Here is a 17,899-nt window from a genome sequence, read left to right on the forward strand (position 1 = left end):
AGTTTTCTGGATGTTCATCTGATATCATCTGACAGACATGAGGTTTACATCTATTTTCTCATCTCACTTTCAGAATGAAAGCAAATACATTTATTGTAAAAAGTGGAACTATTACTTCAACTGAACCTCTTGACTCTGTGGATGCTTCATGTTTTCATTTCCAGCAACATGGTTCAGTGTTTGGGGTAACTGGCTGTTTGAGAGAGTCAGCTGGGCTGCCACATTTACCAAAAATTACGTATATATCGGCACACAATTAACTGGTCTGAAGTGTGTCCGCTGACTCTCTTGCGTGGTGACTTCAACAAAACAGCAATATCTTTGTTAGTTACTTCACCATCTACGGTGTCGAACCCAAAATACTTTGCCGTCCTTCTTAACGTTGGTCTCAGTCTGGATGTTGTTCTCCTCCAAGTTGATCGTCTCTGGTCCTGTCATCTGGCCAGGAGGGAGGCTGCTGAATAGGCTTCAATGTCTGTTATGACACTTTCGGTGTCATCGCAGGAGCTCTGAGGGAGGCAGGTTGGAAGAAGGGATGATGTAGAACCTCCTGGAGTTTGATGCGCAGGTCAGCGTCCAGGTCCAGATCGCCGTGGTGTCCTGTCCTCGTCACAATCAGCTGCTTCAGATCATCAAGACACCTGAAGTATCTGGTTTCTGTTTCTACCGGTTTGAAAACTGTCTCATACAAATAATCTTCTGGAGAGCGCTGTTGACCGTTGTCTTCATAGTGGAAGTCAAATTACATCCACTAAAAGTGCTTTTTTTTTTCCAATGACAGGCTCAGATTGTTATTCTAAGTGACTGAAAACATTATGGAAATAATTTCTATAGAGATTGGCCTTTTTTGTTTCACCAGAAACAGTTGCAATAATATCGCTCCATTCAAAACCACCACTGGTGTTCTATGAGGTAAAATTACAGTTTTTTTCAATGGAGTCTAGTGGCTTTGAGCAGAGCAATACAACAGCTGTTTCTGATTAAACAAAAAGGTCTAACTGTAGGAATCATTTCCCTAATGTTGTCAGACACTTATAATTACACTCTTAACCTGCCAGTGGCAAAACAAGCACTTTTAACATTGGACTACTGACGGGCGCTGGTTAGGTTACTTGTAAAGTTCACCATGTACAGTGGTACGAGTTACCTGAAATGTCAGCTGTTATTGCCTATAGCGGTATCTGTGTCTTACCATCTGAAAAAAGACCCATAAGTCCGTCTTGCCAGCCTGCTTTCACCACTTTGTAGGAGACGTGACTCCCTCCATCTGTTCTCCACCGACAGACCAACAACCCAACGTACAGCGCGAGCTCGCCAGTTTCTCTTTTCCATCTCGCCCTCTTCCGACCTTCCCTGCCCACTGATTTCCAATCCGGCTGTGCGTAGCGGCCAATGTAAATTCTCCAGCTGTGAGATGGGCTTCTTTTAATGAAAATGAAGTTGTAACTCGAGGTACATTCCTGCAGTCGAAAAAAACAACAACCGTTGTTTGGGTTTTAACAATGTTTAGTTATTGACATACTGAGTCAGGAAGTTCGAATGTGCCAACATCTCTCTAACTTTACCGTAAGACTTTACTTTTATCATAATTACAAGATCCAGATTTCATTATTACAAGAAAATATCTCAGAATTTTGAGAAAAGATCCGGATTTCGTAATTATGAGATAGTAAGTCATAATTATTTTTTTCTTATATGAATGCAATTTCCATAGTTACCACATTTGCTGCATACTTATCAAGGGCTTCCCACAAAGAAGTCAATCATTTCTTGGTCACATAAATTGGACTGATTAAATATCAAAATCAAGTTCGGTCAGAAGCCCGCCATTTCATTTTCTATTTTTGACTTTAAGGTACAAAATAACCAGTTTTTGTTTTGTTTTTGTTCAGTTGCCAGTTGAATGTGGAAACAAATCTAAATAATACACAAATTAAGAAGGCGGGATTCTAAAATTGTGACATAACCTCTTTAACAGTTGATTCTCACCGTGCAAAGAATCTGTTTAATTTGATTTATTTTAACAACACTCGACAGAGAGGGCGAGTGTATCACTGAATACATCCCTCACTTGAAGGAACTTGTGCAGTGTGTATGGGCCCCTAACTTGCTTGACTACTGATCTTAAATATGTTAAATATTTTGACTTGAAGAGGTGTCAGTCCTCTCACGGACTGGCTCATAAATGTATCATAGGTTGTCCCGTTGTGCTGGAAATGATGTCATCATTACTGGAATTTTTCCATGTTAATATCACTTATTTTCTTTTTCTGCCTCTTTCTTTCTCTTATGTCTGAAGACAAGATCATAGATATTCTTCTGTCAGCGACAGAGACGTATGGCCTCGGGGAAGAACTCGACAGGTAGCTGACTTCTAATTGCCTCGTCATACTCTAAACCACACAGAGCATCTCTTCTTCCATTTTCTTTTAATTCTGTATTTGAAGCTTTAATTAGCTGAATGGGTCACATGAGATCGTACCTGAGGGTTTTTCCAGCTTCTTTATTTGTAATCCGTCAATTAGTCATCAGACTTTTAAGCAACCACAAACGTAAAACCAAAAAAAATGTATTACCTTTATCTTTTTAACATGTTCTTTTTGAAAAATAAAGGACTTTCCAAGAAAATGTTTAATGAAAACATATGGAAATGCTGGAAACATAACTCTGGACGAGGCAACCAGCTGATGGCTTTGAAAGGCATGTTTAAAAAAACAAACGTCAAAATTACACAATTTATCATCGCAGAAACTGGATACAAATTATTGTAGAGTTTTCCAATTCCCAATGGTCCTTGAACTAATCATGTAAACTGAACTCGTTCTTCAGGGAAAATAAATCAATCTAACCATAAAATACGGATATTTCATCAAAATCACTTTATACATTTTGTGTACAATGTGTATGTTCAAAAACGGTGGGATGTATAGAAATTGCCTTGACGTGAGAATGTGCGGTTGCGCATAATCTTATCTAGTTCTGTAACTTGGCGATTTCAAAGTACTGAAACTTGCCAAATTCTAGAAATATAGTTTTTACCTCAGTTTTTAGGACTCTATGAAAAACCATAATTATGTCCAGTTAAGACCGAAAATCGATGCAGGCATTCTCTATATCACCATATCGTTCCCCTCCGGCTCATTTCAACAGATTAAATTGCTCAATCGTTGTGCCAGCTACAAGTTTACGGGGAAAACTGCAGTTTTCTCCGTTTACCTGACGTGGAGATGTTAAAGAGCGTCAAATCCAGATCCTTTATACACATTTAACTTCTCTTCATAAGACTTGTTATATAGATCTATTTTGTAATTAAAATTTAAATCAGCAGTGTAATTTGTGCTACTGATCAATTACTACTCCATAATCTTGAGCAAATAAGTGGAAGAAAAAAATCTGAATCTCAAATGTAATTCCGCTCAATATTTTTGATGAGGGAAAAGATTTGATGCTGAGCAGCTGAACTATGGCTGTCGGGTTTCCAACATTAAAACACAAAGTTTCTTGCTTACAAAAACACAAAGCTCCTCATGAGGCAGTTTGTAAACATAATTCACTGACAATTTTTTGCATACATGTTCTTATTTTTTTTTCACTTATTATTAGTATTACTGTTTTTTAATTGACTTATCTTTATTCAATTTTAAGTGCTCTGTTCCGCTGCTCTGTAATTGTGCTCATAATCTGTAACAACAATCTAATCTAGAAGCTAAACGAGATTTATTTATCTAATAATTTGTTCTATGCTGATAATAAAAGAAGAGAAGACATTTTCCTTCAAGCAAACTTGGGTTAAATGGCTCGAATGTTGTAAAAGAGGAGTAGCGGCGTCACATCTCAGTGCATTTTGTCTGTTGCAGTAAGAGCTGTAAGACGTGCATCATTGTTGGGAACGGAGGAATCCTGGCAAACAAGTCTCTGGGACAAAAGATCGATGAGTTCGACGTGGTCATCAGGTACGTCTGGACACGCTCCGGTAATACACATCTACTGCTGTTACATTAGCCGTACCATGACCATGGTCGGACTCAGGATGTCCAGTCCCTCCAGGTCATGGGGTTCCTGTGATCACAATAATTAATACAAATTCAACCAATCTCCACATTATATTGACAGCAGGTTGCAATTTTCAAAAAATCTTCCCGCAAAGTCTTTGTATCTGATTTGATTACGTTTATTATTGTGTCATGCACAAGCGTGATAATAACACACATTTCAAATGATTCCAAGCAGATAGACCATCTTGATGTTTTAACTTAAACTTAAATTAAAGAAATATTTGAGCTAACCAACCATTTCATTCTGTCATCATCAGTGCACCAGAACATTTCTGGATTTTAACATGAGATATTCTTAACTCACTGTAATAAGAGCAAAACAGAAGAGAATAAGATTCATGATCAATTGCTGCTGAATCACATCGTTCACAGGCCGTTGTCCTCCTGGGAGTTTTTAAATGTTGTCATCTGGAGATCTTTAGTTTCTTGAAAGGTTTGTTTTTAACATCAGGTTCAAGTTATCCTTGATCTGAACACATGGCCATTATTTTGGTTTTATCAAGATATCCTTTGACCCTTTTTCGCCAAATCTATCAGGTAACTTTCTGCTCAGTGTGTTAATCCTGCTTGATATTTATTTATTACCATACATGTAAAAGATGTCCATGGTCTGATTCAGCCCAGATCACCCTGTGCAGCCAAAGTGCAAGCAAACCTCCGTCCTGTATAGAGTCTGCTACTTTACAGTCTTTGAATCCCCATATCCCTGAACAGTCATTTAATATGGTGGACACACATGCATCGGAAATATGAGTAATTCACATACGCAAGATTTGTACATATTCTTAACTTGTTGAGACTCTCCCACCTGAACCAGACAAGATTTTAATTTCAGCTTCATAGATCATAAGTTAATCAACAATGAATCCCAAATATTCATGTAAATTCCAGTATTAGTCCGATGTTCCATTTTTTTTTCGTACTTCCTGGGACACCATTTTCCTGAAATGAGTCAACATCTTTTGTAAAACATCCTCAGATTCAGCCAGTAGTCTTTTATCATCCGTTTACAACCAAATGCCAAAAGTTTAATTATTCAAATGTGTAAGTTACATTCTTTAATTGCAAAAATCATTGACATATATGTAAAGAAGGTCACCTTATTTAACATCGGGGGGAGTATTAAGCCAATCAGTCTGTCCGCATGTTATTTACTTATATACAAGCAACAAGAAAAGTGTACCGCGTTTACAATGCTTTATAAAACCTGCCACCAACCCCTGCATTGAAAAGTGTAATAATAGTAACAGGTGAATAGTTCTTGCATTTGCAAATTTATTTGAGCTCTAGATGATTTTAGCCTGTTGTGTCCTGGAAAGAGTCACTATCCTCCTTCTGGAGTTTCCTCAACTCCGCCAGCATCTTCGCTTCATTGCTTAATTCACCGTTTATAGCTCTAACCAGCATGATGCTGCTTCTTTATCTTGGCTTCCTGTTTTAGCATCCTTCCTGTTTGTTTTCTGATTCCACTACTTCTCTATTTTAGGCACCTTCAATTATTCAAGCACCTTTCTTGGCCCCGGCTGAGCCAGAGGTCCCAACAGTGCATCTCTGTCTTTAACGTTCTTTAACCTGATAAGTGTCACTGAGATTCAAATCTATTTTTAAATTGAAACACACATTAAATACATTACAGAGAGACAAAATAAAAAAAAGAGCATTAGGACTCTATGCAGTGTGATCTGATATTCAAGTTTTTATATTTGGCAATTTGACACATGTCCTGCAGATGACTTTTTCTGATAATGTTGATCAGTGCATTTTGTGCATTAATTGTGCAGCTGTGTGTTGCAGGTTGAATGAGGCTCCAGTGAAAGGCTTTGAGAAGGACGTTGGCTTCAAGACCACCATGAGGATCACCTACCCAGAGGGGGCCATCCAGAAGACGGAGCGTTACGAGACTCAGTCCCTGTTTGTCCTTTCTGCCTTCAAAGCTCTGGATTTCAAGTGGCTCCGACACATGGTCTTCAACCAGAGGCTGGTAAACGCAAAGAAAACTCCTTATTTTGCTGCTATGCCAGAAAATGCCGCTGGAGCCAGGTAATTGGAGAGGAGTGTCATGCACTGCTTTATGTCACCAGGGGTGGGCAGTGACAGTGTTCCCATCCATCGGTGGAGCCCAAAGGCCTCGGCTCAGTAGGGGCCCCTGCTGGGCTACTTTTTAAATCTCTCCCTCACTGTCATTTTTCAGCCAAAAGCCACATGAATGATTGATTAATTTGCTGTGCCCAAACTGTTGCCTTAACCAAAATGTGTTGTTGTTGTTGTTTTTTAATCTAGCTGGGCGGTTAAACGGAGAAAAAATACATTAATGCATAATTATTATTTTTTTTAAACAGCAAGAAAGTAAGAAAACTTAAATAGCATCTTGTGCGTCTCTTTATTATCTTGCTCGTCATCCTTTCAACATGATTGAATGATAACACTCGCTAATCTAACGTCACCACATTAACTAAAATGACTAGTCATTAGTCTAGCATCAATCAAAGCATCTCTTCCCATGCCATTAAATGCACGCTTAAAGAAGACGACTACCAGGAACTGCAGCAGGCTAGAACTTTCTGGAGCTTCTATAATTACAGGCACAATCCAACTTAATGCTTTGAGCATCACCTGACAAACACCACAATCACCAGACTTAAAAAAATACATTATCTTATCTGTTTTCTTGGCGATAGGCTTGCTTGTAGGATGGGATGGGATATGAGCCGGCCCCTTCTGTCCTGAGAACCTTGCTCCTATTTCCATCCTCCTATGTGCTGACTGATGTGCACATTGTGTATTAAAGACCAGATTCGAATTTCACAAATATCATTAGAAATGTTCAAAAAGTCAGAAACAGGAGATGTGATAAAGGCTGAAACAGGTTTGTAGCACCTCTGGTGGCCGTGGCTGTACTGATGTCGAGCAGAAGGACCTGTGAACCCCCTGGTGGCCACAAATGTTCCTGTACTCCATCCCAGACACTTGTTTATGCCTCTCAGTGCATCTTACACCTTGCTATGTGCCAGACTGTGTCACCAGTGTGTTGAAGCTCTTGGGTCTTGTTTACTCCAAGACTACCTGTAATATTTTTATCCCATTACTTAATTTAAAAATCTTCACCATTAGAAATGTGGTGGAAACAACTGTTTGCCCTTTACTCGTACTAGAACCTGCTGGGGGGGAATCCCCTGATAGTCTGCATGTTTTTCCAGCTCCCAGCAGTGAGTGAGGAGTGTAAGACGTGCGCTCCGATGCACATCGGAAAGCAGCCGTCGTTGTGCTGCAGCACTGAAGGCAAAACCAGGGCTCGACATGGCCCGTCAGTCGGAGGTGGATATTCTCGACTGCATCACATTCTTATCTCTGTGACCACAGGTTTATCTTCACGCTCCACATGTATTTAAAGTCACTTGTAAAACCACACACTTCAACCGTCTTCATGGCTCCGCTGGACATCGCTCCCCCAGCTGCCCTCTGTGTGCATGTGAAAGTATTTAAAAGTGTTGTTACAATTAGGGTCAAATCAGAAAACACGCCGATTTAATAGTGATAGTTTTCCAAGATATGATTACTTGTTTGGACAGTAGACCTGGTGGCAGCATCTCAATATGCTTTCAATAGAGTTTGTATTACCTTTCCAACTGTAGGACTCAACATGAAACAGAAAAGAAACACACTTTCTCGTTACGAATCGACAAGAAGAAAACTGATGACAGTAAGAGAAGACAAGCGACAAAGCAGACTCTGAAGGTTGGGATTGTGTTGCAGTGACGGCAAGTGGCCCAGTAGTTAAGGCAGTGGTTCTCAACTGGTGGGCTGTGGCCTGAAAGGGGGTCATGGCGCCATCTTAAGTTGGAGTTGCAGAAGTGTGTGTTTAAAAAGAAAAAAGTTGAATGGGTCCACCTTTTATTTTGAACTCCACAAAGCCTCTGTTGATGTGCTTTTATTTTGAAGGATATACATTTCCCATGTTGCAGCACACCCGCATTTCTACACGATTACTGTTAGCATGCTAACGTTTCCTCATTGGTACAAAACATGAATAAATGAATGTGATTAGTTTTGCACACGTGTTTGGTCATGAATCACGATGTTGACAGTTCCAATAGATTTAGAGGTATTTGACAAAATATTTTATATAAACAAAATGCTCATGCTGTCCAGAGGAGGAGATTCACTAATTACCAATCAAACGTTTCACTTGCTCAGTACAACTTACACAACAATGCGTGTGGCTGTGGACTGTTACTCTTGTTGAAGGTGCAGTAGGTAAAAATGATATATAATACCTCTTTGTACCTTAAGAGTGAGTCACTGTAACGCCCTGGCAGTCGGTCTTTAGTTCGTTAGGACTCAGCGGTGGATCGAATACATTGCATATCTACATTTTTAGCAAGACCGTAGAGGCAAGAAAACAGCCTCAGCAAAACTCTGACATATATTCAACTCATTTCATATCCAATGCAAGGATGAACTTTCCACTGAAGCCTGACGAGGGAAGCCTTAGGTTTGACATTAAGTTTCTGCAGTGGAAACTGGGCTGTAAACGAATGACGTTTCAGTCCTGGATGTATTCAGAGAGACGGAAACAACGCTGCTACTCAGCCTTCGTCACTTTTTAACACTTCCAGTATTGCAACAGAAAAATCCCGTGCAGCTCAGGAAACATTTTCCCAATAGACAACAATTATAAAAGAGACGTGTAAAACTATTTACAGGACATGTCAAACTGCTTTTTAATGCTTCATATTTGTAAAACTTTCACCGACCAGAGAAAAGTACATTTTATTTGCATCACACCTTTTCAATATGTGAAGTATGAGGTGAGCGAGGGCCATGTTTTAGTCTGGTCTCCAGTTCTCTTCCAGACATCCATTGTTGTAAACCTTTGTGAATTAGGCTACGTATGTAAACATATTCAGTGACGCTGTCGCTTGTCATTTGATGCTGTCTGCTGTGTGCAGATGGGTTTTCCACAGACTGCTGCTGCCAGCCGTGTGGGTGTGTTGGGTTTCCAGCTCCAATAGAAGAGATAATGGTCTCAGTTTGACAGGATTACCAGCTGATCTGTAAGTGAGGATGTTGCAGTCTAACGGGCAACAGTGCTATGCTAGTAAGCTAATAGCTCATGTCATAGCTGTTTGGTTTCACCCGGCTGCACAATCCAATCAGCCGGAGAGAACCCGGCCGCAGGTATCCCGCAGGTATCCGAGTCACTGTTTGTTAAGGACTGCTGGGCAGCCGGCCTGTAATTAGTGTAATGATCTTCCCCCCCAGGTATACTGATACAGGGGCTTCCTTCTCTAGCTGTCTTTGTTTAGTCCTCTTGTTTTCATCAGTGCTAAACCTGAGTTGCAAGTTCAGAAAGAAAAATTTGATTTATTTTTTTAAGCACTACCTGATAAAAGAATAAATACATATGCACATAATCATGCTGCACATCGTAAAAATATTTGAGTTTGATTTTTTTTTTTTGTAACTTCGAGAACCATGAGGCAAAAAGTTATAAAAAATAAACCATAAAAGCTGCATATGTTTCCAGAACAGAGCATCCTGTGACTGGAATATAGAAACAAGGACTACATCAGCTGTCAAAATAAGAGCTTTAGATGCTGTTTAATTCATGTTCATTCAACACATAGACCTGCTGGATGAAACAAACAAAGAGACGTCTCTGACAACTGGACGTGTGGAGAAAACTCATTTAACATCCAGTAATATGGAATCACTTCCTCTGATCACAAACATTTAATCACATCATTTTAATGTGAAGGCCACATTTTCGCCGCCACTTCCATTTTTTTCTACTTGTTCCAGTTTCCTCTGGTCCAGACTTTTATTTGGTGATGAGGTGAGAGGAGAACTGTGCTGATTGTAAATGAGGAGTTATTTGTGTTCATAAAGAGAGTTTTGTTTAAAAGACTTACTTCATGCTGTTAATACTTTCAGCACAGCTTCTGCTGACGACCGTTTTAGAGGCAAGATTGCGGGAATTTTTTTAAAATTGCAAGTTGAGTTTGCTTGAATTTGCATTAATTATTGCATAACAGATAAGTTATAACCATCATCACTTGATGAAAATCAGCACCTGAGTTAAATGTGCTTTTGTTAGTAGTTGTGCGTCTTCGATGTTTTTTTGCACCGGAAACCTGAGCAGAGAGCGCACATCAAAGGTTGTGACAAATTATTGGGGAACAAGAATCAGCAGGGAGCAAATCTGCTGAGATGGGGTGGTGGACCACAGTTATCATGTTGGACAACCCAAGTGCCTTCGTTCCACAGTTCAGGTCATTTGCATTGAATGTTCTCTCTCAGATTGTCCCAGTACACCTCGGTGTTGACAGTCTGACCCTCCTGGGGACGACGTCATGGTGCACAACCCTTTGAATGACAAAAAAAACCCATCTGGTTCCACCTGATGCACCTTCTTCGGTCTTGGACAGTGACGTTGCCCCTCAGAAACATGAATGTCTCCTCCAGGCTCATTGCTTCATTGTCACAGGCATCCTGAAGCATTTAAAGAGTCTCTGTTGCTGATTTCCAGAGTTTAAGACTAAATTTGATGTGCGCCCTCTGGTCATGTCCACGGAGAAATTGGCGTGTGCACGGATCAGCGCTTCCAAACATGCTGATTTAAGATTCAGCAACAAAAGTTGTTATACTTTTGTAACACTTACTCATTAAGGTTGGAGCTTCCTCATGCTCCGTGCACATCATGGTTCTGCGCATCGTTTTTTTTTGTCTCTGAACTTATTGATCCGCACTTGTAAGAAAGAACGATAGTCGAACAATTATTGATTAAGACTGCTTGCACTCCACGTGTTTATATTATTTATATATGTTCGTTCAGTATGATCATGCTGCTTCTTTCCATCACTCTTTGTGTCTCAGCGCAGCACTGATGGTTTCTGGAAGTCGGTGGCCCGGTACGTTCCACGGGAGCCCGGCGACATGCGCATCCTGAACCCCTTCTTCATCCAGGAAGCCTCCTTCAACCTGATTGGCTTACCATACAACAGTGGACAGATGGGCAGAGGGGTGAGCGACCTCTTGTTTCCCGAGCAGTCTGTTCCAGCTTCATCTCTTAGTGAGTTAATGGTCAGAGCTGAAGGTCCCGTAGTTAACTCTCTTGTCTGACCATTATAAAGGCGTCTTTGAACAGCTGATGCTGCTACGAGCTGAGCACCGACACAGTCTGGAAACAAATGCTGCTAACATGAGGCCATTACAAGCACATCCACACTTCTGCTGTACAGCACACACCATACATGTTCATGGCTCGGTTACCTGTTCCATGTCTGTATTTCAGAACATCCCGACCCTGGGCACCGTTGCCATTACAATGGCCCTTCACAACTGTGATGAAGTCGCTGTGGCTGGATTCGGCTACAACATGAGCACCCCCCACGCCCCACTGCACTACTACGAGAAGATCCGGATGTCGGCCATCAAAGAGGTTGCACAAGACCTGATATATTCAGATGCCACAATAAGAATTGAAATGTAGGAATTTCTGTAGTTCAGGAAGAGAAGTCAAATCTTTAAGCCAATTGGACACACTCATTCTTACTGTAAAATAAATAGCAATATTACATGACCTGCTCCTATTGGTTTGTGTTTAAGCCACAGACTGAATATAAAAGAGTTCGTAGCTTCAGGTCTGTAAAATGGTTCTGATCCAGAAGTGTCTTCAGCTGCAATACCAGCGAGCGCCACTAGAGGTCGGCTCCAAAAAGCCTCCGGCTCCATAGACTCCCATTCAACTTCTCTCATCAAATCCAAAGTGAATAAAATGTGTCCATCAGTTATCTCGGTGTTGTTAGCTAAAGTCACTCCTTCTTATTAGTTTTCTGGAGGTCCATCTGAAAATAATCCCTCATTCATTAGAAAAGAAGATTCAAGAAGACCTGTTTTTGGGGGCGTGTCTGTTTGATTGACAGGCCTGTGCTGCAGTCAGGTTACAGCTATCGGTGGGCAGGACGTAATATCGTCAGGTTCCCAATCAGATCGGTCAGATCCATCGCTGGCTCCTCCCCCAGCTCGTCCAAATATGGTCACTTCCTGCTCCAAACCGCTCCGAACTAGCAAAGATGGTGACGGACAGAATCTGAACTGGAGGATTCATAAACGTTCACAAACCAACAGGTGATCTGTTCATTGAGTGCATTTAGGCTGCAGTGTTTTGATCCTGGTGTTGTGATCTCAGACAACACGGTGCAGCCCGTGTTACTCTTGAAGTGACAGTGATACAACGGTTTTATCTTCTGTGATGCCATATGTTTCGAAATTCAGTCCAGTTAGTAGTACAGTACAGTTCGACTCCTGTCAACATCTGCTCAGTATTTTTAGTTTTTACTCTCTTTTGTACAAAGTAAGAAAGAAAGTTTCAGTAAGAAAGGACTGAACTGTTGTGACTGCTGGAACTTTTATTGATGCTTGCATTTTTTTTAATATATATATATTATCTGAGGCGTTAGAAGTCTAAATTTCAGAGGGAGTCGGTCTGACTTTACTGAGCTATGAATTTACTGATTCATTCCCTCTGAATATGTGTGACCTCCTATTTGCAGCTTTACTCTTAATTGATGATCCTCCCACACAATATTTACAACCCACATTTCTTTTAGTATTCTGTCTAACTTATGGCCTAAAATCCTTTTGGTTAGTTTCCCTGGTGTCTCCTGCATTGTTTCAGTTCACTGAGACCTGCATTTAAAACGGCTCTCTTGGATCTACTAGAGAATTATCTTCAGTGTTTGAAGTGTTGGTTGCTGGGTACTGGTCTTTGAGAGTACTACATCCGGTGTCTTCTGTTACCATTCACACCGTCCAGCCGGCTGATGAATCCCCTTTGAGCCGTGGCTGACATGCCATCCCTGTCACCCTGCTTTCACCAGCTGCTAACTGACTTATCTTTCAACTTGAATGAGGCTCCGCCCCCTGGCATGTTTACTTGAGACAGTCCTTGATTGAACCACTTGGACCAGGTGGAGGTATGACAGCTGACACCAGCCAATTTACTGAGGAGGAGCTCATTACTGTTCCACCTGTGAGGCAGCCAAACAACAAAGAAGGCATTCTTTTTGTCTTGTTATAACGTGCTTTCTTCACATCAGTAACAGATGGTTTTGTAAAATAACACCTGAGTTGTCGGCCTCTGCTCTGACTGGATGTTCCAGATGGTCACCTCACCTTAATATCAGAGACATAGTTGGCAGGTAGCTCGGTAGCTGTTGTTACAGTCATTTGTTAAACTGTAAAACGTATCGTGCTGTCCTTGAGAAAGTTGGGCATTGAAAGCTGTGAAGTAGACCTCAGTGCCAGCAGTTAATGATGATGTTAACTTCCACAGAGCAGAGCTGTAGACAGACTCATTAGGGGCCATTAGCTTGATCTCACAAGGTGTCATAAGTGACATTGTTAAACTTTATTCTATCACAGAACAATATGAATATGATATCGTGTCTGAAGCCAGCAGTTGATCTTTGTTCTTCATACCTGTTAAATGCCGTTTGACCTGCAGAAGGCGTCGGACTGTGCTGTCATGAATCTACAGAAGCAGCTGTTCTCCAGCTTTGACCTTTAAATCCAACTGCAGCCTAGACTGTGGCTACAGTGGCTCACTCCACTGACTTAATCTGACTGCTGGGGCCTCGGGGCCCCACACATCTGCAGCCTCAGTGGGCTTCCTAACCCGTTTTAACACATCCATTGTCACACCTGTATCAATAGGTAAATCAACAAATGTAAAGCCGGTCCATTATAATCATTATCATCAGTAACGAATTGTTTTAAACACATTTAAGAAATTACAACCTCGTTTCCAAAAATGTTGGGACGCTGTTTAAAATGTAAATAAAAACAGAATGCAATGATTTTCAAATCATGTAAACTGATATTTAATTGAAAATGGACCGAAGACAACATATAAAATGTTAAATTTTATTGTTTTATGAAAAATATCTGCTCATTTTGAATTTGATGGCAGCAACACGTCTCAAAAATGTTGGGACGGGCATATTCACCACTGTGTTGCATCATCTCTTCTTTTAACAACACTCTGTAAACATTTGGGAACTGAGGAGACCCGTTTCTGGAGTTTTGAAAATGAAATGTGGTCCCATTCTTGCCCGATAGAGGATTTCAGCTGCTCAAGATTTCGGGGTCTCTTTTGTTGTATGTTTTGTTTCCTGATGTTCCAGATGTTTTCAATGATTGACAGGTCTGGACTGCAGGAGGTCAGTTTATCAGCGGACTCTTCTTGTTTTGCTGACATAAGCAAGTACTTAGTTTCTGGATCATGTTTCTAACTGGTTTCTTCTTTGGAGAGTTTTAAACTGCATTTGTGGACGCAGCGATGAACTGTGTTCACAGACGATGGTTTTCACAAGTGTTCCTGAGCCCATGCAGTGATTTCCACTGTTTTTAATGCAGTGCTGCCTGAGGGCCCAAAGATCCTTGTCCCTTACTTACAGACATTTCTCCAGATTCTCTGATTCTTTTAATGATATTATGAACCATAGATGATGAAATCCCCAAATTCTTTAAATTTTAAGTTGAGGAACATCAGTTGAATTGTTGCCCAAACAGTGTTTCCCAGACTGGTGAACCTCTCTCCATCTTCACTGCTGAGAGACTTTGCCTCTCTGAAATCATCTTTTATACCCGATCATGTTCCTGATCTGTTGCCAGTTAAACTAATTAATTGAGATGTTCCACCAGGTTTTAATTTTTTTGCATTACACAACATTTTTCTGTTGCCCCGGTCCCAAATTTTTTTGAAACGTGTTTCTGGCATCAAATTCAAAATGAGCAGATATTTTTCATAAAACAACAACATTTCTGTTTCAACATTTGATATGTTGTCTTTGGTCTGTTTTCATTTAAATATATGTCCGCATGATTTGCAAATCATTGCATTCAGTTTTTTATTTACATTTTATCCACTGTCCCAACTTTTTGGTAAACAAGGTTGTACATTCTAAAATGTCTCTTTTCACAACTAACTGTAATTACTGTGCGAAGCCTCGCTGCCATCAAGATGAGCCCCATCACAGTTTTTAGGTCTTCATTGAACCCCAATTATATGACAAAGGCAGAAAGCCAAATAACACTGGCCCCTACAGTGAGGATGAATATTATTGTAGAAGACTACTGGAACTGATCATGATTTATATGCATAATTAAGATGCATTAGTTTCCCAGTCTGTTGCAACACAGATGTAGCTTCAAACCTATTAAACAATAATCATTATCAATGAATAATTCATAATCCATGGACACACAGGAGCTGGGCACCATGGATTATTAAAGTGCTGAACAGAAAACGTGTGTACATAAAACTATTTCCACCGTAGCTGCGACCCACAAACACGGCGAGCTGCAGAGTTTTTACACACCGTCAGGAGCAGATCTGCATGTTTGGTTGGAATATCAACGATAAATGACTTTCTTCTGTTCCATTTCCACACAGTTAGGATTTTATATTAGGATTTTTGTTCTTAATCTGTAACTGATCCAATTTAAATGCAGCATCAGTGCATTAACTGAAATTAAATAAAGAAATACTAAAGTAAATTTTCTGTTCCCATTGCAGTCCTGGACTCACAACATATCCAAAGAGAAGGAGTTCTTGGTGAAGCTTGTGAAGGGCGGAGTAGTCCAGGACTGGTCCAATGGGATCTGTGGTGCAGGATGCTGACGGTCTCCTGGTCTGCAGCGGTGCTCAGCACCCCTTCCTCCAGCAGCTGATGAGGGAAACTGAATGTTCCCAGCGGGAAGCACCTGCTGTCACACTGAGACTAACTGCATCTGCCTCAGTGTTACATATTGACATAAAGCAAGCAATGGGCCTCTGCATCGTATCAGTGTTTGGCTTGTTCTAGCTGCAGGTGAGTGTATACATGGGTTTGGTGTGCTGGCTCAGGTTCAACAGTATTGGGGATTAAACCAGCGCCTGGATCTGGTGGCCCTTTCTACAACTGGAGAGAAGATGAAGTTTAAAAACTGAGCCAGTGCCCAAGAGTACCTCTATAAGTGTCCTTCTACTCCCACATGTGAATGTAATCTGCATCATACTTATAGTCACTGATTTCTATCTTCCAGTTTCTGTGTTAAGCAGGGTGAACACAACATGGATGATGACTCGGCCGTCCTGGACGAGTCTGAGGTCTGAAGTCCTGTCAGTCAGTGGGAGGTATTAACCCGTCGAGCTCAGCGTAGAGGTTTAACGGTCCCATTCTGTTTGGTGAAACCATGAATGTCATTTCACTTTAAACTGGGCCAAAGCAGCTCACGTCTGTAAAAGCTTGAAAGTCACGTATGAATGTATAGAAATACCTTTGTTTATTGACAAATAACCGCAATATCACGGCTGACTTTGTCTTTACAGTGAAGCTTCCTTCCGCTAATATATACTACTCTGAAAGATGCAGATATCAAATAGAGCCACGGTACCGTAATTAAAAAATTCCCCCTCGGGGATTAATAAAGTAAATACCTACCTACCTAAAACCAGGAGTGTGCAATGGACATGAGGGGGTTACCTCGAAGTCTTGATCACTGTTCAGTCACCGCCTTGTTCAACAGAGAAGTTAGTACAGGTTCCATCTCTATGTTTCTTCCACAGTGCTGTGCTATCTTTTATCTTTGATCTTTTACTGTGTTTTACTTCACACGTTCCTCATCAGCAGTGGAAAGCAGATGTAGATATGAGACTCCAAACACACACGACAATTGATTGATTCGAATCACAGCGGAGGTTTGTACTACGAAGTGAGATCAGTGGGTTAGCGAGGCATGTTGAGACTAAAGGGTTGTCAGTGTCACCAAGCTGGCTCTCCTTTAAGCTGGCTGGATCACCATGGTAACTGATGCTGCAAACTTAACCTGATCCAGAGCAGGTTATGTTGGAGATATCGGATCAAAATGTAAGAAAGTACCGACTACTGACCAATCAGATCTCTGAAATATATCACCACCAATCAGAGAAGATCCAGTGGAGCTCGGTACGCAGAGAGACAAAGAGACAGTGAGACAGAGACAGAGGGACAGTGAGATAGAGAGACAGAGACAGAGGGACAGTGAGACAGAGACAGAAGGACAGTCCTCTGTGATTTCTGGGTTATGACTGAAGCGCTGCAGCTTTGTGTTTCTTGAACTTATAAGATGTGACAGCAAACTTACTGCTTTGAATTATGTTTTTTTTTACTTCTGTGTCAAACTCCTCCTCTTTCATGTGAACGCACTCGGAGCCTAAAACAGAAAGACGACGTTAACAGAGAAAGCTGAGAACCGACATCGGAGCGATTATGTCTGACTGAGAGTTTCCACTTTGTTGAGCAGCTGAGACGAAGAAAGCCTGAGTATGTTGGAGTGGCTTGGTAGTTCCCCCCTCAGGCTCCGGTCGTTGTTCATAGTTTAAAAACTAAAGGCAGGCAATCTGAAAACAACGTGAGTCTGCTGGGTGACATCCAAAAGGTCAAATCCAAAAACTCACATACTGAAACAAACTAATACACCAAGACAACAAAGGGAGACCAAACATTATCAATCTCTATAAATACAGTAAAAACATGAATGATAAATCAGAAAACCATCACATCTGTACAGATGTTATTTTCTAGAATTCTTATATCCCACTTACTAGAAGTAATACATCATTTAATGAATTCAATTGAGTTGATATCCAACAGAGTGAAATGGGATGTATTGTGTGGAGTTTATTGATTTGTAATCTGAATGTATTCAGCCTGATAACCAGCTGACTGATAAACATTACAATCAACTGTTCACAGAAATAAAACCTTCAACATCAGACAAATACAATCAAAACTCTCTCCAATACAGCGAAAATATAA

The 17,899-nt window shown here is 40.8% G+C and overlaps 1 protein-coding gene across 1 annotated transcript in view; it reads left to right on the forward strand.

The window, feature by feature from the left end:
• LOC138632715 (CMP-N-acetylneuraminate-beta-1,4-galactoside alpha-2,3-sialyltransferase-like) overlaps window positions 1–17,538 on the forward strand; it is a 30,004-nt gene extending 12,466 nt beyond the window's left edge. Inside the window, exons 6-11 of the mRNA XM_069718490.1 lie at window positions 2,300–2,363; window positions 3,858–3,953; window positions 5,850–6,036; window positions 10,932–11,078; window positions 11,350–11,496; window positions 15,637–17,538. Of these exons, the coding sequence (XP_069574591.1) occupies window positions 2,300–2,363; window positions 3,858–3,953; window positions 5,850–6,036; window positions 10,932–11,078; window positions 11,350–11,496; window positions 15,637–15,741 (746 nt within the window). The 3' untranslated portion in view covers window positions 15,742–17,538. The remainder of the gene's footprint in view (window positions 1–2,299; window positions 2,364–3,857; window positions 3,954–5,849; window positions 6,037–10,931; window positions 11,079–11,349; window positions 11,497–15,636) is intronic.
• The last annotated feature ends 361 nt before the right edge of the window (window positions 17,539–17,899 follow it).

This window comes from Brachyistius frenatus, unplaced genomic scaffold, assembly GCF_029030835.1.
Source record: "Brachyistius frenatus isolate BFR_SWC_R1_liver_20210118 unplaced genomic scaffold, ASM2903083v1 Contig_192, whole genome shotgun sequence".
NCBI lineage: Eukaryota > Metazoa > Chordata > Actinopteri > Embiotocidae > Brachyistius > Brachyistius frenatus.